Genomic DNA, 21229 nt, shown 5'->3' with positions numbered 1-21229 from the left:
ATTTTAAATCGTAGTTAGATTTCTTCTTGTTTTAATAGATCCTTTTGTTATATTTTCAACAAAAATTTCATGGTTCTTACAAAATTATATTATGTTATAATATTTGAAGATAACTTTTACAACTTCTTTTATTTTATTCGGTAGCTAATGAGGATATTTTGGTGGAAAATCGAAATAGTGTTAATATTAATATAGTAGAAACAATATTTTAATATTAAAAAAAGAAATCCATTAAGAAAATAGTTAATAAAATTACTTATGAAAGATTAATTTAATTTAATTTAATTTAATTTATATGCTATAATTTTAAGTATTTTTATTACTCAAAATATTTTTTTAAGTTTCACTGTTGAGTCTAGGAACGTTTGGGATAAGTTTAAGCTGTTTACTGAACAATATTTGGAAAGTGAATTCTCAAAAACACTAATCTTCGATTATGTTGTTATAATTAAAGATGTTTTTTTTTAAATTACGGAAAACAAGACTAAAATTCAAAATTTATACAATTCCTATTATTTTAGTCGAACGAGTTAAATTTAAATTTTAAATTAAATTGAATAAACAGTGAACTCACAAAAATAAATTCATAGAAAATATGATTTACTGCAAAACATGTCCACATTTAAAATATATTTCAGAAAAATTATTAATTCTAAAGATTTTCAGCTGGTTTTAGACCAAAGAAACAAACTATTTACAATTCCACACACACATATATATATATATATATATATATATTTTGTGGACAATAACTAAGATTTGTAAACCGATTCTTTAGAAAAATAAATTTATTTTTAAGATCTTCCAATTTTATGTGTGCCTTCTTTTAATGTAAGAACTGATTTTTTTAATATTTAAATAAAATTCATTATCAATTATTAGTGAAAATACACTTTTATTATATTAAAATAATATAATTTTTAAAAATATATAATTTTATTATTCTATAAATAATTAATTAAAAAAAATATAATTTTGTAAAATTTATTTAACGGTTATTTCTTATAAAAAAATTATTCAATACTTATTTTATTAAATAAATAAATTATATAATGTATCTTCTTTATAATAGTGTATAGTTTATATATAATAGTATAGATACATAATTAATATATATATATATATATATTCAATTATTAAGTAATGACCATAATCAATTATATAGAATCAGTTATTAAAATAATTGAATTCTCTTGTGAAAAAAAATTGCTTTTAATAACTATTGAAAATCTCACTATCCTCTGTGAAAAAATTACCCAAAAAAATATTATAAAGCAAAAATAAAATAAAGTTACAAGAATGAGAAGGGGAATAGGGCTGAACCAGGAAAATCATAACCAAAACTTCTTCTGTTCCTGTTCGGTCACAGATCTTTGTCACTGCGCAAACTCCTTTCGTTTCCATGGCTTCAGCGCTGCAGAAACTGCTTCGAAAACCACCACCACTACCATTCAAATTCATCACCGCCGTTAACCCTTCTTCGCAACTCCAAAACCCTATTCTCACTGTCCCCTCACAGTGTCACCCTCAACCCTCTCCCACAAGCCCCGCAATGCAGCAATTCGATTCCCCCACCGTGATCTTTCCCAGTTTCCCTTTTGGGTTTTTCCCAAAACCCGTTTTTGAAAGTGGGTTTCGATCCCTCGATGATGGAGTGGAAGAAGATTCTGGAACCGTGTGGGCGGACAGCGTGAAGAAGAAGCGGAAGCGGAAGATGAACAAGCACAAGTACCAGAAGCTGAGGAAGCGCATGAGGAGACAGAGTTAGAAGGTGAGGGTTCAGTGGTTTTGATGCCCAACAGAAAAAAGAAAACTTGAACTTGATCAATTCATTTTTCTTTAGTTTTTATTGTAGTGAAAGAGTGATGGTGTCTTTCTTTCAATTAGCTTGTAGTGAGAGGAGAGTTGAAGGGGGAGAAGAGATGTTTAAAGTTCTATGAGAATTAGTTGGAGTCCAACAGTTTTGGATTTCTCTTTGATGACTTTTGGTTAATTTAAATGTTGCTATTGCACTTTATTTGAAACTTTGTTAGTTTAGAATAAATAATGCATGCGATGACAATCCAAATACAAATCGTTATTTATGATAAGTTTGTTGATTTTTGCAATAGTTCCTCCTTGGTTTAGTGTTCTTGTTTTTAGATGGATGATGATTACTCCTTTGTTTCAGTTTTGACTCTGCAAAGACATGGATGTGGTTTCCTTACCATAAGCACTTCCAAAACAAGAAAAAAAACTAAATAGTTGTTTCAGAAGCTAAAGTTAGTTTTTACATAATTGGTGTTTTGAAACTTTCTCATGTTATCTTCTCTTAAATTTGGTTTTTAACTCGTTAGTCATGCATAAGCTGATTTTAGTTTATAGAAAAACTTATTTCAATTTTTTTCTCTCTTTGGAATAACTTTTGGAAAATTTTATCTAAACAAGTCTTGCATATGGGTAACAACTTTTGACTTGTATATGCTGCAAACACTTTAGAGGAACCTATTGTTTGTGCTTTATGATCACATTTGAAGTCTCAATTTTCATTTGTGACTAGGCAGTTGAGAAACTTGGATGAATAAGGAGAAAATCTTTCCTTCTTTTCGTTTTGTTCTATAGTTTTAGATTAGAGTAGGAAAACAGTAGGAGTTAATGCTAGATTTGTGCATATGATCATGTATCTTATGACACCAAACAGTTGTAAAGGAAGATGAGTATCTGGTTCATGGAATTACACCTCCTATGTGGATTGTGTAGGAATCTTAAGCATTAGGGTTGGATGGGGAAAAGTTCTGGCAGAGGATTGAATCTCTGACATCAATGTTAGGTCAAATCATGAAGATTTGGATTGGTGCTAATTGAGACGGAAGCATGCTGTTTTTTTAAGTTAAATTAAGCCTGTCTTCTATTTTAGAGTTCTGTACTTAACTTTAAGCCAAAGGAAGTTCTCAAGTTAACAAATGTGGAAAATAATGTGTTAATTCTTTCTTTGTTTTCACCTTTGGTTTGACTTTGCATCTAGATGTTTTCAGAACATATAACCTTAACCAGTTTTCTATTCTTTCAAAATTTCAAATCCAAATTTTCTAGCTGATGGAGAATGTAGAAGCTTTCTTTGTGTATCAAGTAACTGTTTTAGTAGTATTTAAATGCTGTAGCTGCTAGCTACCCAAGAGTTATTGTTGTATTTGATAAGTGATAGTTCTGCAAAAGTCAATCTCATAATCAGGGGTCTATGTAATTAGAAATAGTTCTGATGTCAATAATTATGTTACATAAGTGTCTAGTCAGTTCTAGAATAATATATGGGGGTCTATAAATTGTGATTCTCAATGAAATTTCAACAGATTGTGAATTTGGTGAACTATATTCAGTATCATATTGTATTTCTTTCCCATAACTACCTATCATATTTCCATAATTTCCTTTTGCTTTAAACCCAAGCTTAAACTAATTGTTGACTGGCATGAAGAATAAAACTTAACTATGATGACACTACTATGTGATATTCTGACACAGTAGGTTCCCTTTTCTTATCTTCTGAATTTTGTTGGCTCTGATGCTTTATAGTTTTACTTAACTCTTGTTTCACCTTTGCAACTACTCTAGCAGAAGTATATGTAGGTTTATTTGAAATTGGAAAAACAGAGGAAAATCTCATTGAAAATTATAGACCTGCTTCATGCATGGATAATTTCCTTCAGGAAACTGTTTTCCTTTTTTTTTCTTCAAATTTTATTGCATTTCTCTTTGGATTACTGAATGTTTATGTTGAAACACCATGAAAATGAGAATGTAGATCCAATAAGGGTGCTTTATTTTGATGTTTTGAATAGTACTTGTGAAATCTGATACATGTGTTGGCTTGTTTAAGAAAAATTCAAGCAAAACATGAGATTGAATATTGAGATTAAACATTATTAGGTATTTAGGTTGCCCCATTAAAATGTGATGTCAAATGTGGAGAATTTTAGAGGAAGAGATGAAAACTTATGTTCAGAAGGAGCAGAAATAGATAAACCAGGGATTTCACCAAGAGTCCCTGCACAATTATAATGGAGTTGTAAAATAGTTCTAGGTTTTGGAAACTCTGAAGTATGCCTTTCTTATATTGATTTGAAAGAACTACATTGACATTTTGTGTATCGGTAACCTTAGTTCTATGAAATATTAGATTCCTAATGAGCATAGATAAAATCTATAAACTACACTACTGGATTCTGCTTAAAAAATAAATTCGGTCCTGAACCCACTGCCATTGCGAAATTCCAATTTGAAGAAACCCATAGAAGTAGAACAAATCAACCCTAAAATTGCAATAAAGACCCTTTATATAAACTCTGAAAAATCTGAAGGAACTAAAGCAAAATATAATGACAGGTTATTTTATATTGTTGTAGTAAGTCATTTTACCTAATTTTATTCAGAAAAGAAAGCAAAAATCCTTAAGGTCTGATTGATAGATAGGATATGACAAGATAATATGATATATAAGATAGGATCATACTTCTCATTCTAATTATAAAAATATGGTCAAAATATAGTATATAAATGAGATATAAATGAGATGTAAATTTTATCTTTATGATTTTGTGTGGTTGAAAGGTATCAAAGAATTGGTGAGGTTTGTGGCCTATTATGTCTCTTGCTATTGGGTCTTCTCTATTTTCACATTCGAAATGTTTAATTCTCAATGTGAGGGGCTGTGTGTTGGAGAATTAACTACAAGCTTAAGTCTACTTTCTAAGAAACATGATAACAAACTAAATAATGATAGAATATAAAAAATTATGTTTAAATGATAATTATTCATTAAAATTACATGTAATTTTCTAAAAATTGACTTTTAATGCAACAAAACTCATTCATCACATGACTTGTTTGTATTAAGTTTGAAAGAAAAATAGTTTGTATATTAATTGTGTTTGACGTACAATCACTAATCTCCCGTTTAAAGGTTAGACAGAACAATATGGAAACAGAATTGATATCATAAACAAATATCCCCTTATATCTTAGAGATAAACAAATATCAATGGTTAAAGTTTTTGTTTGCATGTTTTAAAGTTTAAGGACTTGTCACCAAATTCAATGGTTAAAGGTGCTAATAACTACGAGCTATATCTATTGTCAAGAGTATAGGGTTTAGCGTGTTCATATTTTTTTAACTTACAAACCTGTAAATCCGGAAGGCAATTTTGATTCGGGTTATAATCTAAAATATATATTATAGGAAGAGATGTTATGAATTTCTAGATTTGAGAATACTTTTTAGATTTTGTAATTTGAAATGTATTTTTTAAAAGATTTTTTTTTGAATGTAAAATCTAGAAGATATTTTTTAATTCGGAAAGTACAAATAGAATTTATTTATTTTTGAATTGTAGAATTTAAAATGGTTGTATTGTCAAAGATGTTGGACTCTCTAAGTTGATCTATTTGTTAAAATAAGCACGGTTTTACATACATAGGTTGCAAATTTAACTAGTAACTAGTAATCTTTCCTAGCGTGTGAAATTCGGTTTAGTACAACCTAACAAAATATACTTTTTGATACGGAGATGGTTCTATTGATATACTCTTTTTTTGGGCTCTCTCTTTAGGGACGGTTTCTTCCTGTGCACTTCCATATGTTCTTCTGACACTTCATACAAAACATGAAAATATTTTTTTATCTTTTTTGTGCCACCTTCATATTTCGGATTACATAATCCAGAATAATATTCTGAATTATATACTTTGAAAGTCTGAATTTGAAAATAGTTTCGGAATTATGTAATTCAGACACACATTTGAAAAAAGGTTTCTGGATTACATAATTCAGAAGCTAGAAAAGACTTCTGGATTATGTAATCCATAAACTAATCATGCATATAAAAAAAATACTTCTGAATTATATAATCCGAAAGCTAATTACGAATGTTAAAAATGACTTTTAAATTATGTAATATGGAATATTATATGGGGACATTTTTTAAAATACGTAAATTTATGGAAGTGGGAGAAGAACATATGGAGGTGCAGGAAGAAACAGTCATGTGTAGGCCATCTGGTGTCTGCTGGACTTTATCTAATTTCATCTCCTCACATTGAATACTAGGTTAATTCTTCGTGCAACCAATGAATTGACATGCACCACATCCAGTTTTTAATTTTAGAAATTGTTCTTTATTTTGGAATTGAGAATTTGAATAAAAAATACATTTTGGAAAATTAATTTCGAAACAGATTTTTGTGTTTTGGAAATAAAATTCTTGAAAAGAATTAAAAAATCAAAATCCTATTCTCAAAGTAATTTTCGAATGAAAAAGAAAATACTGCTTCAAAAAAAGAAATTCAGAAACAAAATCTGAAAATATATTATGAAAAAGAAATTCAGAAATTCAGAAAAATGTTCTACAAATCCAAATCCGAAAACGTATTCTAAAAAGTGATTCTGAAATGTATTTTGATTTGGATCCTTCCCTTTTATTTAAGAATATTTTCATCATTTTACATAAAAATTAGATGCAGGTTTTAGATTTCGTGGAGTGCAGGAAGTAATTGCCTGAGTACTATTGGGCTTGGTATGTGAAAATAAAGCCGGTTTAATATCAACTTTTTCTTCTTGCATCTCCATAGGTTTTTCTGTGCATTTGATTTAAAACGTGAAAACACCTTTTTATTTTTTTTGTCACTCCTATAAAATAGTTTTTGAATTATGTAATCTGGATACACATTTGAAAAAAAACTTCCGGATTACATAATCCAGAAGCTAAAAAAGATTTTCGGATTATGTAATCTAAAAACTAATCATGTATAGGAAAATTTTTTTCTATCCGAAAGCAAATTACAAATTTGAAAAAAGACTTCCAAATTACATAATTCAAAATATTTCAAAAGAATATTTTTAGAAATATAAAAATTTATGATTCAGCTCTAACTTAACCACAAATCTGACTTTATTGGGTGGCAATTATTTTACTAGTATAATCATTTTAGACTCTAACTAATGTAAGACTTGGATTTTTCTAATAATATTGATAATCAAATGTTATTTTGATCCGAATGATGAAATGTAGGAAAATAATTATGTAGTAAAACTCATCCCTACGTAAATGTTGAATTTCTAGCTGTTTTCCTTGCATTATAAATCTTTTTTCAGCAAATTTTGTTTCTAATAACTCGTGTTCTTGGGTTGATATTTGGTCAACACTCATTAGTATAACTACTTCTATGTCAAAAACTGCTGACTAGAGTATATATTTAAGTTTTAAATGCATGAATGGTGTTGTCATGGATATAGAGAACAAATATTTCAAGCTTTAAATGAAGATAAAGACAGGGCAAAGAAAGATTTGTACAAAGTTAGGTAACTTTTAAAGAAAACAAATAATAATTTTCGTATAATAAATATTTTGTTTTAGCATAAAGTTAGTTAGGAAAAATAGAATAATTTTTCTTAGTCTTTAGTTTCATGTAGAAGAGGATTAGTTTTTGACTTCCTTCCCTTCTCTCATGCCTCCTATATAACATGTCATAGGTCATTTTGCACACACCTTTGTTTTGGAAAAGTTATTTGTGTGTAAAAAACCTTGAATATTTGTGAGAAATAGATAATTTATCTTGAAACTAAAAAAATTATTGGTATCTAAAGTAGTTTTTATTATTAATAAAATTTATAAACTAGGTTATAAATTGGTATCTAATTAGCTATCAAGGTTTTAGTTACAAAAATTTTTAGAATCTAAAGTAATTGTTAGCTAAAACCTTTGTAGCTAATTAGATATAAATTTAGAACCTAGTTTATAAATTTTATTAATAATAGAGATTACTTTAGATACCAATAATTTTTTTAGTTTTTAAAAGAGTATCTAATTTAATTAATATAGTAATTAATTATTATTTTTTTCTAAAATTAGTTTTATTTAATGATTTTTTGGTGTGAATATTGCTTAGCTTCAAAGAAAAATTAATCTTAAGAAGGACCTTACACCATCAAATTCAATCTAAGATTTGTAATCTTTTCTACCTCATCCAAGAATCAACTAAGAACAAATGAAGAAGCTTCCTACAATCTAAACTAAAACATAAAACAAACCCGTAGATTAAACCATGGATTCTTCCGTTGGAGCTTGATATAGTTGGTCCACTTCTTGGAGCAACCTTCCAAGGTTCTCATTACATGGTGTCAAACCTGAGAAACTACCTCCAAGTATCTTGATTACAAGTGTTAAACAAACAAGTAATTTCTATTGGTATAAATCCATTGTTATTGTTGAATAAGGTTGCTTTGATGATTTTTAAATCCAATTTGAAGACTAGAAGAATTTGTTGTTGTGTGTGTAGTTAGATAGATTTTGAGTTGTTAATTTGTACTTAGTTATGATCCAAGTTCATATGATTTGAAATCTTTTTTGAAAGTTTTGTTTTTCAAATCTGTGTTAATATTAGTTAGTTATTTCATGTTTTAAATCCGTTGAAAAAGCTCTTGTTCAAAGTCTAGTGACTACAACAAGTTTTTCAATAGGTTGATTTATCGCGACAACCAATTGAATTACACTTAAGGTTTTTAAAAGATTTAAAAATGATTTGTTTTCTTTTGTCTTTTCTATAAAGCAAAAATAATAAGTTATTTCAATATAATGTTTTCCCGTTGAGTATGCTATAAAAGGAGCTTGAGTGTTTCTGAAACTCAATACTTCTTGATTTTTAGTAAGCCCTTTGTTTACTGATTGTCGTAGTGCAATCAACAGGTAGGACTCCCTCTGTTTCAACGAAGCTACATTCTAGAGTACCAAAAGATGCATAACCGATTTTCGAAGAGACAAATGAAGTTAGAGCTTCTTACCAGAGTCAACCGACAAGAACAGGTTGTTGTTTTTTATTTAGCTATTTCAGTTCAAATAAAATATAAATAATTTATAGATGAAGTTCAAGATTTTAGTATATTTTACTTGAATTATAGTTGAAATATTTTTATTTAAAATAATAATTAATATTTTTTAAATAAAAATATATATTCAATAATATAAAAATAGTTTAAAATGCTGTGAAATTTTTTATTTTATAAATAATATCAAAACTTAAATTTTTTTTATTTAAAAAAAATTATATATAAAGTTAAAGAATTAAAACTATTTTTTAAATAATTATATCAACTCTAAAAACTACTTCACAAATATAATTTCTTTTTAAACTAACAACAATATTTTTAACTTTAACAATATTTAAAAAATAGTAAATATTTTTTATTTATGACACAACTTATTTTTAACTCAATTTATTTTAAAAAAAATTACATATATTTTTAGTATATCAATTGACTTAAGGTAAGTTTATTTTTTTTAAAAGAGAAACTAGTTTTAATTATTCAACTTTATATATAATTTTTATAAATAAAGTTAAACTAAATTTTTGATATTATTTATAAAATATAAATTTTAACAACATTGGTATTTATTTTATGTATTTTTAAACAATTTTTAAATTATTATATACATATTTTTATTTAAAAAAATATTAATTATTATTTTGAAAGAAAAATATTTCAGATGGAAGCTTCAGTTCGTGATTTCCATTAAACAAAAATTAGTTGGTTTAATTAAATTCGTATACATTAACAACTTTACTTCAAATTTAAGTATTTCGTATTTACGATATATGACTTTGAATAAGGATTACCTATTTCTGTATTTTGTTTCTACATTAATGTATATTCCTTAACGGATTACACCATTTTTTATTAATTTTCCTTTTTTTTATAAAAATGCTTTTATATTAAGTATTATTATGCAAACTTTATCAATTTTCCTATTATTCTCTCATCTTTTTATTTAATTACAATAGTCCTAAGACTCATAAATCTTATTTTCCACTCTCACTTCTCTTCTTTTCTCTGAAAAATTTCTCTTCTTCTCACTTAATCATTAATAAAGAACATGAATACGTTTCAATGTACTTTTTTTTAATGATTTTCAGCACATGGAGGGGCCTATCTAGAAAAAATAGTTCTCATAAATGATCAAAATTCAGATCTTATTTCTTGCAAAAATCATAATTTCTCTTCATATCAAACTTTTTCACCTCAATTTCTGAATACTTATCCTGCTACCTCATGTCCCCTATTTCTAATACTCTTTTTTCATATAAAAAATAATTTATTGTTTAAATAATCCAGAAATAAAAATAACTTTTAGAGTTCAAAAACAAAAAATAACTTTTAAATTGTATAATTGAGAAATAAATAAAAAACTTCGTAATTATACAATTTGAAATTAAATTTTTTATAAATTGTACAGTCTTAAAATAAAAAATACTATCAGATTATATAATTTGATTTTTTGTTTTATATAAATTAGAAGAACAAAGTCATATTTTTCACATTTATAAAGTGTTCGAAGAAATTATGGAAGTGAAAAAAATCTTTTCAATGAATAAGCTAAGTTCCATAGGATCACTATGAAAAAATCATGAAATAGAAACAAATTTTTAGAGACAAAAAATATTTAGTTATTATAGTGACTAAATTAAAAACCATTTTAGATACTAAAAAAATCTTGGTTTCTAAATTAGTTTGTATTATTGTTAAATGATTTCTAAATTGATGTCTAATTAGCAACGAAGGTTTTTGCTACCAAATTTAGAATCTAAATAATTGGTAGGAAAAATCTTGGTTGTTAATTAGACACCAATTTAGAAACCATTTAACAATAATAGAAACTAATTTAGAAACCAAAATGTTTTTAGTCTCTAAAATATCTCTAATTTAGTCACTATAACAACTAATTATTTTTTGTCTCTAAAAATTGGTTTCTATTTCATAATTTTCTTGTAGTGGATAAAAGTACAAATATGTTCATATGCTCTATAATATATCTTTTACCAAAATAATAATTATTCTCAATACTTTTTAGAATTCATAATTAAGATACATACACAAAAAATAGTTACATGGTTTTCTATTTTTAGTCTTTAAAATTTGAGGTGGATATTTTAACATGTAGCTTATCTTGGTTTAATAAGATTTTATGTGGTTAAAGTTTGTGTGTTTGATTTAGGGTTTAGGGTTTGCAACATTAGGTACCCTAGTTCTTAATAAAGAGGACAAATGGTGTTGTGATTTAAAAAATGAACATAGATATGGTTGGATCTTCTATGTACCATCTACCACCCACTCAATTACAAACAATAATTTGCATCTCTTCAACATCAAATTTCAGTTGAGCCATCTTCTAATTTTCAATTGATTTGCCATATATTTTGCTTCATCATCACAATTTATTATTCACTTACCATCTTTTTTACCTTGCTGAAAATAAACATCATCAAAAGTTGATTAAAAAGTTCTTTCATGCTTTAAACTATTTCTATTTCTACAAAATTTCATCATTATGAATTCAAAAATACCTTATCCACCGTATTCTTACTACATTTTTTCTTCATCTTTTGTAGTATTTTTTTTTCTTTCTATTCATCGCATTCTTAATAAAAGATTTGATTAAGCCCCTCAAATTTTTATATTTCTTATCATTGTCACCAATTTAATAAAAATTAAAATAAAGATTACATTTATTAAAAAAAATTAAATAAAAACTAACTTCAGATACCAAAATAATTAGTTACTACATTAACCACATTAGATACCATTTTATAAACTAAAAATATTATTGATATCTAAAGTAATTTATATTATTAATATAATTTTATAAATTAATTTTTAAATTGATATTTAACCATCAGATACTAACTACTTTCTATTCTAAATTAGTCTTTATTAGTCTTGCAGAGACTAAGTTAAAATCTAAAATATTAGTAGTGAAAATCTTGATAACGAATTTAGATATCAATTTAAAATAATTTTAATTTTTTTTATTAATAATAAAAATCATTTTAAATATTAATAACTTTTTAATCTTTAAAATAATATCTAATTTAGTTAATATAATGACTAATTGTTTTTTTTCTAAAATTAATTATTATTTAATGGATTTTTTTTAGTGATTGATTGGTTTTTTAAAAAGAATTCGAAAGTATGTAAAATAATAAGATAAAATTAAAAATATAATGAGTAGGTAAATTTAATTATTATTTAATAATTTTTTTTAGTGATTGATTGGTTTTTTAAAAAGAATAGGAAAGTATGTAAAATAATAAGATAAAATTAAAAGTATAACGAGTAGGATAAAAGAATATTTTAATTTTTTTTGTAGTTAAATAAAAGTATGAAAAGCAGGGGATGATGAGATGCATTGAGGAAAGGAGACATGTCTCATCAGGCAATCACACCAAGTCATCTTTCTCTTTCATTTGGTTACTTAAAAGGGTTCACAAAACAAACCAAAATCCCTTCATTCTATCCTTCTTTTTCTCTCATTCAAATTAGTTGTTGTATGGTCCCTTCCTACCACTAAGATAACTGCTTTTCTTCTCTTGCCACCTTCATTCCAATAACTGATGTGATCATTCACCACATTAATGCACTCTACTCTAACCTTTCATATTTGTCCATTTCCATCACTAATCTCATTAATCATTTTCCATCTACCTTCCACCCTGCTTATTTTCAAATGCTTAACCAACAAAGAAACATGCCACTCACACTTGTTTGGTTTTATTAGGTTAAATAGTTTTTTTTCCTTCCTACTGTTTGTTTGTTTTTTTAATATAAATCCAAATAGTTTTAATATAGATGTAGTTGGCTCTAAATAATTGTCTTGACCGATCGTCAAATTGATCATCTAATCAGAAGAATAGAATCATTAACAAAGCATGAATAACAATAAGAGAGAACAACACACAAAAATTTATCGTGGTTCATCCAAATTCGGACTACATTCAAGTCTCCTTAAGAAACTACTTAAGAGCCTCCCGTAACCAATTGGTTACATGAGTATTCTTAGTTCTCTAAGTTATAACGAGTATTCTTTCATCTCGAAGTTACAACGAGTATTCGTACAAAGTGAGCACAAAGAAAACTCACATTGTTTCGTATGTAACACAAAAGACAAGATGCTTTAAAGACTAGAGTAGATGTTCACTGCAACAATCCGAATTTTCAGCAAGATGACAATAATCTTTTTGTTGCTTGGCCTTTTTTTTTTCTTTCGTTCTTCCCATCAGTCTCTTTATAAATCTTTGATTTTGTTCTTTACTACATGATTTTGTTAAGATTGGATATTACAGAATCTTCATATCGTCATCATTTTCATGCTAGACGCTCAAATCAGAAAGTCTAGATAATTTTCTTATTTGTTTATTGTACCGGTAGTTAGTCTAATCTCCTATTAGGAAGAAATATAATTTATATAAAGTCGGTCATAGAGCCTATTAATCATGAAGAGAGAGATTCAATAAAATTATTGAAAATATTTGCCAAAAATAAAGGTATGCTTACCATTGATACTTGAAATTAGTTGAGAAATATAAAAACTTTAAATATTAGATAGTATTAGTTAAGATTTAGATGATAACAAACAACTGAGAAGTATACAAACTTTAAATATTAGATAATATTAATTATAACTAAGGCTTATGAAATACATCTCTCACCATGAACAAGAGGACTTAACTTGAATGCTCTTGTTTGAAGTCATTTAAACTTTGAACCAAAACAATGGTGCCCACCGTGTGGCTTGGTAAATTTTTTTCTACCTCCACAAAATAGTATATAATTTTTTTAAGAAACAGTTGCAGCATCATGAGGAATAAGAGACAACAAGTTCCACTTGAAGATAGTGATCATGTTCCTACTTTGCAAAATATTTTGGATACCATACGAGAATTGCAGCGTGAAAATGCAATGACCAAACGACGTGTTGGAGATCCCACATCGACTAGAGATTAGAGCCTTTCATTGTATATAAGTGGGTGCAAACCTCAACCTTATGAGCCGGTTTTATGGGGTTGAGTTAGGCTTAAATTCCACTTTGTAATATGGTATCAGAGCCATTTTCGAGCCTATCCTAGCGAGTATTTGTTGGGCCTATCGTGCCACCCGCTATCGGGCCGCTATCGGACCACCCATAATATATAGTCCCACGCACGAGTTGGCAGTTTCGGCGTGAGGGGTGTGTGTTGGAGATCCCACATCGACTAGAGATTAGAGCCTTTCATTGTATATAAGTGGGTGCAAACCTCAACCCTATGAGCCGGTTTTATGGGGTTGAGTTAGGCTTAAAGTCCACTTCGTAATACGACGAGCAAAAGAAGCTCAGACTGAATAAGAATGACTATGGAAAGAAGACCATGCTGATCAAGAGCGAGAAAGGGAAGACGCTCGCATCGAGCATACATGGCTACGAGAAGAAGAGCAGACATCGCACCATTTAATGGAGGAAGCCATGCAAACCCATGAGGAGTTACAAAAGGCCAATGAAGAACTACAATAGTTTGTGCGCAGTCAGATGTCTACCGAAGATGGTGGAGTAAATCCTGCCTAGTACACGCTCAAGCGTATCTACAACTCTTATCTAGGGTGATCATGGAAGAACATGTACCTCCTCACTAAATGATACCCAAGATCACACCATTTTCAGAATCAGAAGATATAAAGAGCCCTTTAAAATCTTTCCGAGCGAAAATGCTAACATCAGGTGGATCAAATGTTGTACGATGAAAAATGTTCGCTGAGAAATTCATGGCACTGCATTCCAATGGTTCAAATTGACTTTCAACTTGGCTATATTAATAAAAGTGTTGACTATGTTCACCTTGACTTCCAGCTTGGCTCGATTAATAAAATCACTAACTATGTTCAACTTGACTTCAAGCTTGACTTAGTTGATAAAATCACAGACTATGTCCAGCTCGACTTCCAGCTTGGCTAGATTGATAAAATTACTGACTATGTTCAACTTGACTTCCAACTCGATTGGATTGATAAAACTGCTAACTATGTTCAACCTTGACCCTGACTAGCTGAGAATATTAAAAAGTTGACCTTATCAGAAAATATCTACAAAAATTTACCTTATTAGGCGATATATACAAAAGCTGACTTTTTCAGGTGACATCTACAAAAACTAATCTTATTAGGCGATATCTGTTGGAGATCTCATAGACTACCCATAAGCTTTAAATAGAAGCTTTGATGCCTAATAAAGTTGTCTTAGTAGCTAAGGTAGATTAGACTAAGAGGTTTTGGTGTCTTGTTCTATCTCTATATCTCAAACCTATGATGGTGAGCCAAAACACAAAGCCTTTTGAAAGAATTAAAATTGTTTTAAACTCTTACAAATTTTTTTAATCTGTTAAAAGTTTTTTTCAACCTGTTTAAAGTCAAGTTTTACACTTTCTACAACTTTTTAATTGGTTATTTGAAGAAACAGTTAATTTAAATTCTTTCTGATATAAAGATGTTTTGTTTCCAAAATTCTATTTTGTTTCCACATTTAGTTTTCAACTTCTCAAAAATCTATTTTGATTCCACTTAGTGTATTTTAAAAAATCAATCTGTTATTTTAACTCTTAACCAGTTGTTTTATTAACAGATTTAAAATTGTTTTATCAAATCAGTTCAGTTTTGAAATCTATAAAAGGGAAGCAGGTTCTTTAAACATATCATCACCCGAATACACACATTCTTACTATTTACAAAAGCTTAATTTGAGTTTTGAAAGGTTTTTATGAAACTTTGTGAAGTTCTTTGTGTTGTCATTTTCACCATTGGCTTGTGATTAAGAGTTTCATCAAGGTGCTATAGTTTGGAGGTCTAGGTTGTGTCTCCTAAGTTTGCAAATAAGGTGTATTCGTTCCTTACTTCTTTTATCTAGTAATTGTGTGTTAGTGTGCTTCTAAGATAGGGTTTGTTGAAGCATAAGCTTGGCTGGAATAGTGTTTTCAAGTGTGTGCTTGTAGTTCTTATAGGGTTCAAGAGTTGGTATTGAGCAATCTTGTGTAAAAGAATCCTTTGATATAGTGAAATCCATCTTAGTGTGAGATGAGACTAGATGTAGCTCAGTTTTGAGTGAACCGGTATAAGTCTTTGTGTGTTTTTCTACTGTCATATTCATTGCTTTGAAATTTTGAAAAAAAATTGTAAAACTGGTATAAAAGGGAATTTGTTGTTTCAAAGATCAATTAGTTGTTTTGTTGCAGTGTTTGTCTTTTCAGTTTTGTTAGTACAATTTAAAAAAAAAGCTATTAGTTGCACTTAAAGAACCAAGTAATTGCAAGTAACTATTAGCCACCTCCTGCAACTGTCCTGGATACACATCCAAGATATTCATCACGTCCACGACGACCTCCCACATACCTGAATGATTTTCACACTGAGCTACCTATCACAGGCATTGTATGTACTAAATATCCTCTATCTAATTTCATTTCATATCATTCTTTATAACCCAGTTTTAAACATACTGTTTCATCTATTTCATCTCACATGGAACCACAAAATTACTATGAGGCTTCCAAACATAGTTGGTGGCAACAAGCTATGCAGGATGAGCTAAGTGATTTAGCCACCAACAACACATAGACTATCACCTCCCTGCCCCTGGTAAAACTGCCATTGGATGTTGCTGGATTTACAAGATTAAATACAAGTCTGATGGGACCATAGATAGATACAAGGCTCGTCTAGTAGCCAAAAGCTATACCCAATTAGAAGGCCTTGATTTTTTAGACAACTGTGCCCCATTTGCAAAGTTATCCACCCTTCGGTTACTGCTGGCTCTTGCTGTCGCTAACAACTGGCATCACACCCAACTAGATGTCAACAACGCTTTCCTACATGGTGACTTAACTGAAGAAGTCTACATGAAGCCACTCCTTGGCCTTCCTCTTCCTCACTCCAATAGTATATGCAAACTTCATATATCTCTCTACGATCTTCGCCAAGGTGGAAGACAATGGTATGCAAAACTCTCCTCCTTCTTAATTTCTAACAACTATACTATTTCTACTGTAGATCATTCTTTAGTTTTAAAACGTATTGGCTCTAATACAACTGTTTTACTTGTTTATGTGGACGATATTGTGCTGACTGCCAATGACAAAGCTGAGATTACCTATATCACTCACGTGTTGGATCAACATTTTAAGATCAAGAACTTAGGAAACCTTACCTATTTCTTAGGTCTTGAGGTAGCCCACAACAGCTCCCGTATACACCTCAGCCAAAGGAAATATACCATTGATCTTCTTTATGAAACGAGCATGCAGGATTGTGCCCCCATGCCCACTCCCATGAAACATTCCTCTCGGCTTTCCACTACTGATGGCACTCCTCTCAATGATGAAGAAGCTTCTGCCTTCCGCCGGATAGGGCGGTTGATATACCTCACCAACACTAGACCCGACATTTCTTGCAGTGTTCATAATCTCAACCAATTCGTCTCTGCACCAACCAACAACCATCACCAAGTTGCTCTTTGCATTTTAAGATACCTTAAAGGTAATCTTGGATTTGGTATTTTCTTATACAACAATAGTTCAATATATTTAAAAGCCTATAGTGATTCAGATTTGGCAACTTTTCCTGACTCACGAAAATCTATAACTGGTTTCTCTATTTTTTCAGGTGAATCTCTCATCTCATGGAAATCCAAAAAGCAACAAACAATCTCCAAAAGCTCATATGGGGTAGAATATAGAGCCCTTGTTGCCACTACTTGTGAACTCCAATGACTGACCTTTCTCCTTTAGGATCTACATGTACCTTTTATCACCCCTGCAACTCTGTATTGTGACAATCAATCTGCCATACAAATTTCCTCCACTCAAGTTTTCTACGAGAGAGCCAAGCATATTGAAATTGACTGTCACATTGTTCGGGAAAAGCTCAATGTTGGTCTTCTCAAACTACTCTTGATTTCTTCTGCCATGAAAATCGTTGACATCCTCACTAAACCTCTCTATCCTTCTGCTTTCAAAGCTCTTGTATCCAAGTTGGGAATGAAGAATATATATTCCCAGCTTGAGGGAGGTGTTAATATGATTTTTATATGTCAAGTATTTTACTTTCTATTTTGTATTTTATTAGGTTTTTCTTTTTGTACCCATTGGTTAGGGCCCAAACAAAGTGAGGCCCAATTCTCTTCTCTGAACATTACTGTTATACTTTTTCCCTCTTGTAAATAGATGATTAATTGAATGATAATACACGAGTTTTGTCTTTCTGTATATTTGTGTTCTTCTGGATTGTGTATCTTTACCGCTTCGATTCCCATCCTTGTTGATAGTTTTGCCTTCGTCCTTCACTGCGACTGCATCAATTTCGATCACTCTCTTAAAAGTGGATATCGTATTAACTCGAAATTATTTTTATGGTGTTGTTATTGAGGTTTTTATTTATTGACTTTTCGATCAATTTTAATTGAAAAATACTTTCAACTCATTGGTAAAAAAAGTCCTAATTAAATTTGGTCCAACATTCTTTAATAATATTGTATTAATGATAATATATAAAAAAAAATTATGACAAATATCAAACTAAAGGAGAAAAATTCTAACTAACATGGATCAAGATATAATCGTAATCTACATTATCCATCCATAAAATAAATTATCTTAGAATATTTTTTCGAATCCAACTATCTAACTATAATCAACTCCTGAGCGATGTGAGACTATATTGAGCGTACTAGACCCCCCATTCGAAGTTCACATATGAGGTATTGTCTGCTTTGGAACTAAGAGCTCCGTCACAGTTTTGTCCTTAAAAAATACCTCAATGGATTAAGGGAGGAAGGTGTATATAAATTGCCTTTTGCCTCGACTCTTGAGCGATGTGAGATTATATTGGAGATATCGGAACACTAACTATACTTAACAATTAAACTATGTTCTTTCTAACCATTTTAATTTTAAAATGAAACGTAAAACCTTATTTTCAAATTTCTGCAATATAGAATTTAAAAGCTTATAAATTTTTCGAACTATATACAACATATATTCCTGATTATGCTCTCTATTAGTTGTTTTACCTGAAGATAGGAAACCAATAATCCTAATGAAATGTATAAAATGAACTCTTCTAAATTAAAATAAACATACATATATTGTATTATGATAATATAAATAACCATTTGAATAATGCAAAGTCATAATACAAGGCATAAAAGATTTACCAATATAGCATTTAACATAGTAAGTGTGTGAAAGAATTCATTGCAAAATAATCATAATGTTGAGGAGTGAATATATTTCACTGATATAGAACTAATATATTTCACTGATAAACAAAGCATATCCTAGCTTGATTTAATCCTTTATTTACAAATATCTCCCAGTACAGAGGAGCCTAGCAAAGAAAGATAGATGTCGTACATAAATTATTGTTGAATACTTGAATCCTTATTAAATAATAATAAAATTCTCATTGGCGGGTAAACACGAAATTCAAATTGATGATAGAATTGTGTGATTCACAAGAAATAAAAGTAGTATATATCGCTGATAATTATGGTAAAAGTTGTCAAGCTGGTAGTACACATAGATAGGAGACTTTTTTTTTCTTTTTTTTTATCAGCACATAGATAGGAGACTTCATATGTTTGTCCACCTATTCACAAGAGCAATGTATTAAAAAACAAACAAATGAAGCAACCATCAAAATTTGAAACCCACATCAATTATGGGAGCAAAGTTAATATAAAAATAATGGTTAAACATCAATAAGTGAAATCAACACCAAGAAAACTTACATGTAGCTCCCTATTGCATGACTTTTCTCTTGGAGTCTGAATGTATTGTTGGGTCTATTAGTGTCTAAGTTCAAGAGGGGAGGGGTGAATTGAGCTTATAAAATTTTCGCAAGAACACACAATTTTTCAGTATTCCAGAGGCAAAAAGAACAGATTGTTTTTATATGAAACAAATTGATTTTTCAGAGCAGTATTGGCACTATTTGAATTTTGTTCACTGTAAAATTGTGATCAACAGAGAATCAGAACAGAACCAGATCAGCTTAATATTGTGAGGATAAAGAATATAGCTATGCTTAGAGATCAACCAAAAATACACAATACAAGGTTTCAAGAAAAATGATCCTTTCACAGGTTTTAATGAATGGTCAGATTGTTCACAATTCACTTAAGCCATTATATGCAACAACCTTGTTTATGATCAGAAAACTTCAACAAATCAGGAAGAACAGTTTTCACTTAACCCAGAATTAACAGATTCAATTTAAAAAGAACAGATTTAGTTCTTGACAGAATTAAGCAAAAACAGAAAAGAGTGCAGGGATGAGAATGCAAGATACACACGTTTTTATACTGGTTCACTCATACAGAGCTACATCCAGTCTCACCTTACCCCAAGGTGGAATTCACTAAAAAACAGTGCCAATCACTTACAAAACCAGCAGTTCTTGAACACTACAAGAACAACACACACAATGCTGAAAAACCCTATTTCAGCACACCTTGCACTCCAAGAAACCCTATCAAGGAGTGACTAACACCTACACCTTTACAAAACAGAATAAAGGAAAGATTACACCTGAAAAGAAGATGCAAGAACTCAAAACCAGTAGTTCAATTTGCTGCAGAAACTGCACCAGCATCTTCACCAAGATTCAAGGTTTCCTAGAACAAGCACACTTGAAAATCTCTTTGGAAAACCTTTCAAAAACTCTTTCAATCCTTCTTCTCACATGGAAATTGTTTGATCTCTGTCAAAAGCGTAATTCCTCAGCACTCATTCATGTGAGAGAGACATTGTTTATATAGAAAACAGTTTCTAACTTCTTTTCATAAAACAGTTGAAAAGCAGTTAAGAAAACAACAGATTCGGTTTTGAATCTTAACAGATTTATTTGTGAAAACTGCCAACTCAGCTTAACAGAAATAACTGTCTGAGTGGTACCTTTGGAGCCCTAACTAACTTGTGAAAAACCTTTCAACTCACCAAGGAATAAACCTGTTCTTTCTCAGTGAAACAGATTAAAGTATAACACACAGGCCAGCTCAGCTTAACTGAAATAACGAACTGAGCTTTCCCTTGGTGCCTTAACAGAAATTTAGAAAAGCCTTTTTAACAGAGAAGAAATAAACAGATTCTTTCTCCATGAAACAGATTTATTTGTGTACTGTTTTAAAACTGTTAAAACCATTTTAAAAAGCTTTTCAAAAACCATTAAACGAAAGCCTTTTTAACAGAGAAGAAATAAACAGATTCTTTCTCCATAAACTAGATTTATTTGTGTACTGTTTTAAAACTGTTAAAACATTTCAAAAGACTTTTCAAAAACCATTTAACCACACCATGTGCTTGATCTAGACTTGGTTAGGCATCTAGGATAGGTTACACAGCAAAAGGC

General features: G+C 29.6%; 2 protein-coding genes across 2 annotated transcripts; both read left to right on the top strand.

The window, feature by feature from the left end:
- The first annotated feature begins 1290 nt into the window (after positions 1–1290).
- Positions 1291–2980, top strand: LOC137837168 (uncharacterized). The gene is made up of 2 exons (XM_068646055.1): positions 1291–1771; positions 2740–2980. The coding sequence occupies exon 1, from the start codon at positions 1403–1405 to the stop codon at positions 1766–1768; it is 366 nt and encodes a 121-aa protein (XP_068502156.1). The 5' UTR covers positions 1291–1402; the 3' UTR covers positions 1769–1771; positions 2740–2980.
- A 13742-nt stretch (positions 2981–16722) lies between these two features.
- Positions 16723–17592, top strand: LOC137838248 (uncharacterized mitochondrial protein AtMg00810-like). Its single transcript, XM_068647500.1, has one exon. The coding sequence runs from the start codon at positions 16723–16725 to the stop codon at positions 17590–17592; it is 870 nt and encodes a 289-aa protein (XP_068503601.1).
- Positions 17593–21229: the final 3637 nt, after the last annotated feature.

The sequence above is a fragment of the Phaseolus vulgaris genome, chromosome 4 (assembly GCF_000499845.2).
Source record: "Phaseolus vulgaris cultivar G19833 chromosome 4, P. vulgaris v2.0, whole genome shotgun sequence".
NCBI classification, from domain to species: domain Eukaryota; kingdom Viridiplantae; phylum Streptophyta; class Magnoliopsida; order Fabales; family Fabaceae; genus Phaseolus; species Phaseolus vulgaris.
This window is presented reverse-complemented; position numbering and strand designations above follow the sequence as displayed.

Bases quoted from the DNA above. Each gene is read 5' to 3' on its own strand.
- LOC137837168 (XM_068646055.1), top strand. From the start codon at position 1,403: ATGGCTTCAGCGCTGCAGAAACTGCTTCGAAAACCACCACCACTACCA.
- LOC137838248 (XM_068647500.1), top strand. From the start codon at position 16,723: ATGAAGCCACTCCTTGGCCTTCCTCTTCCTCACTCCAATAGTATATGC.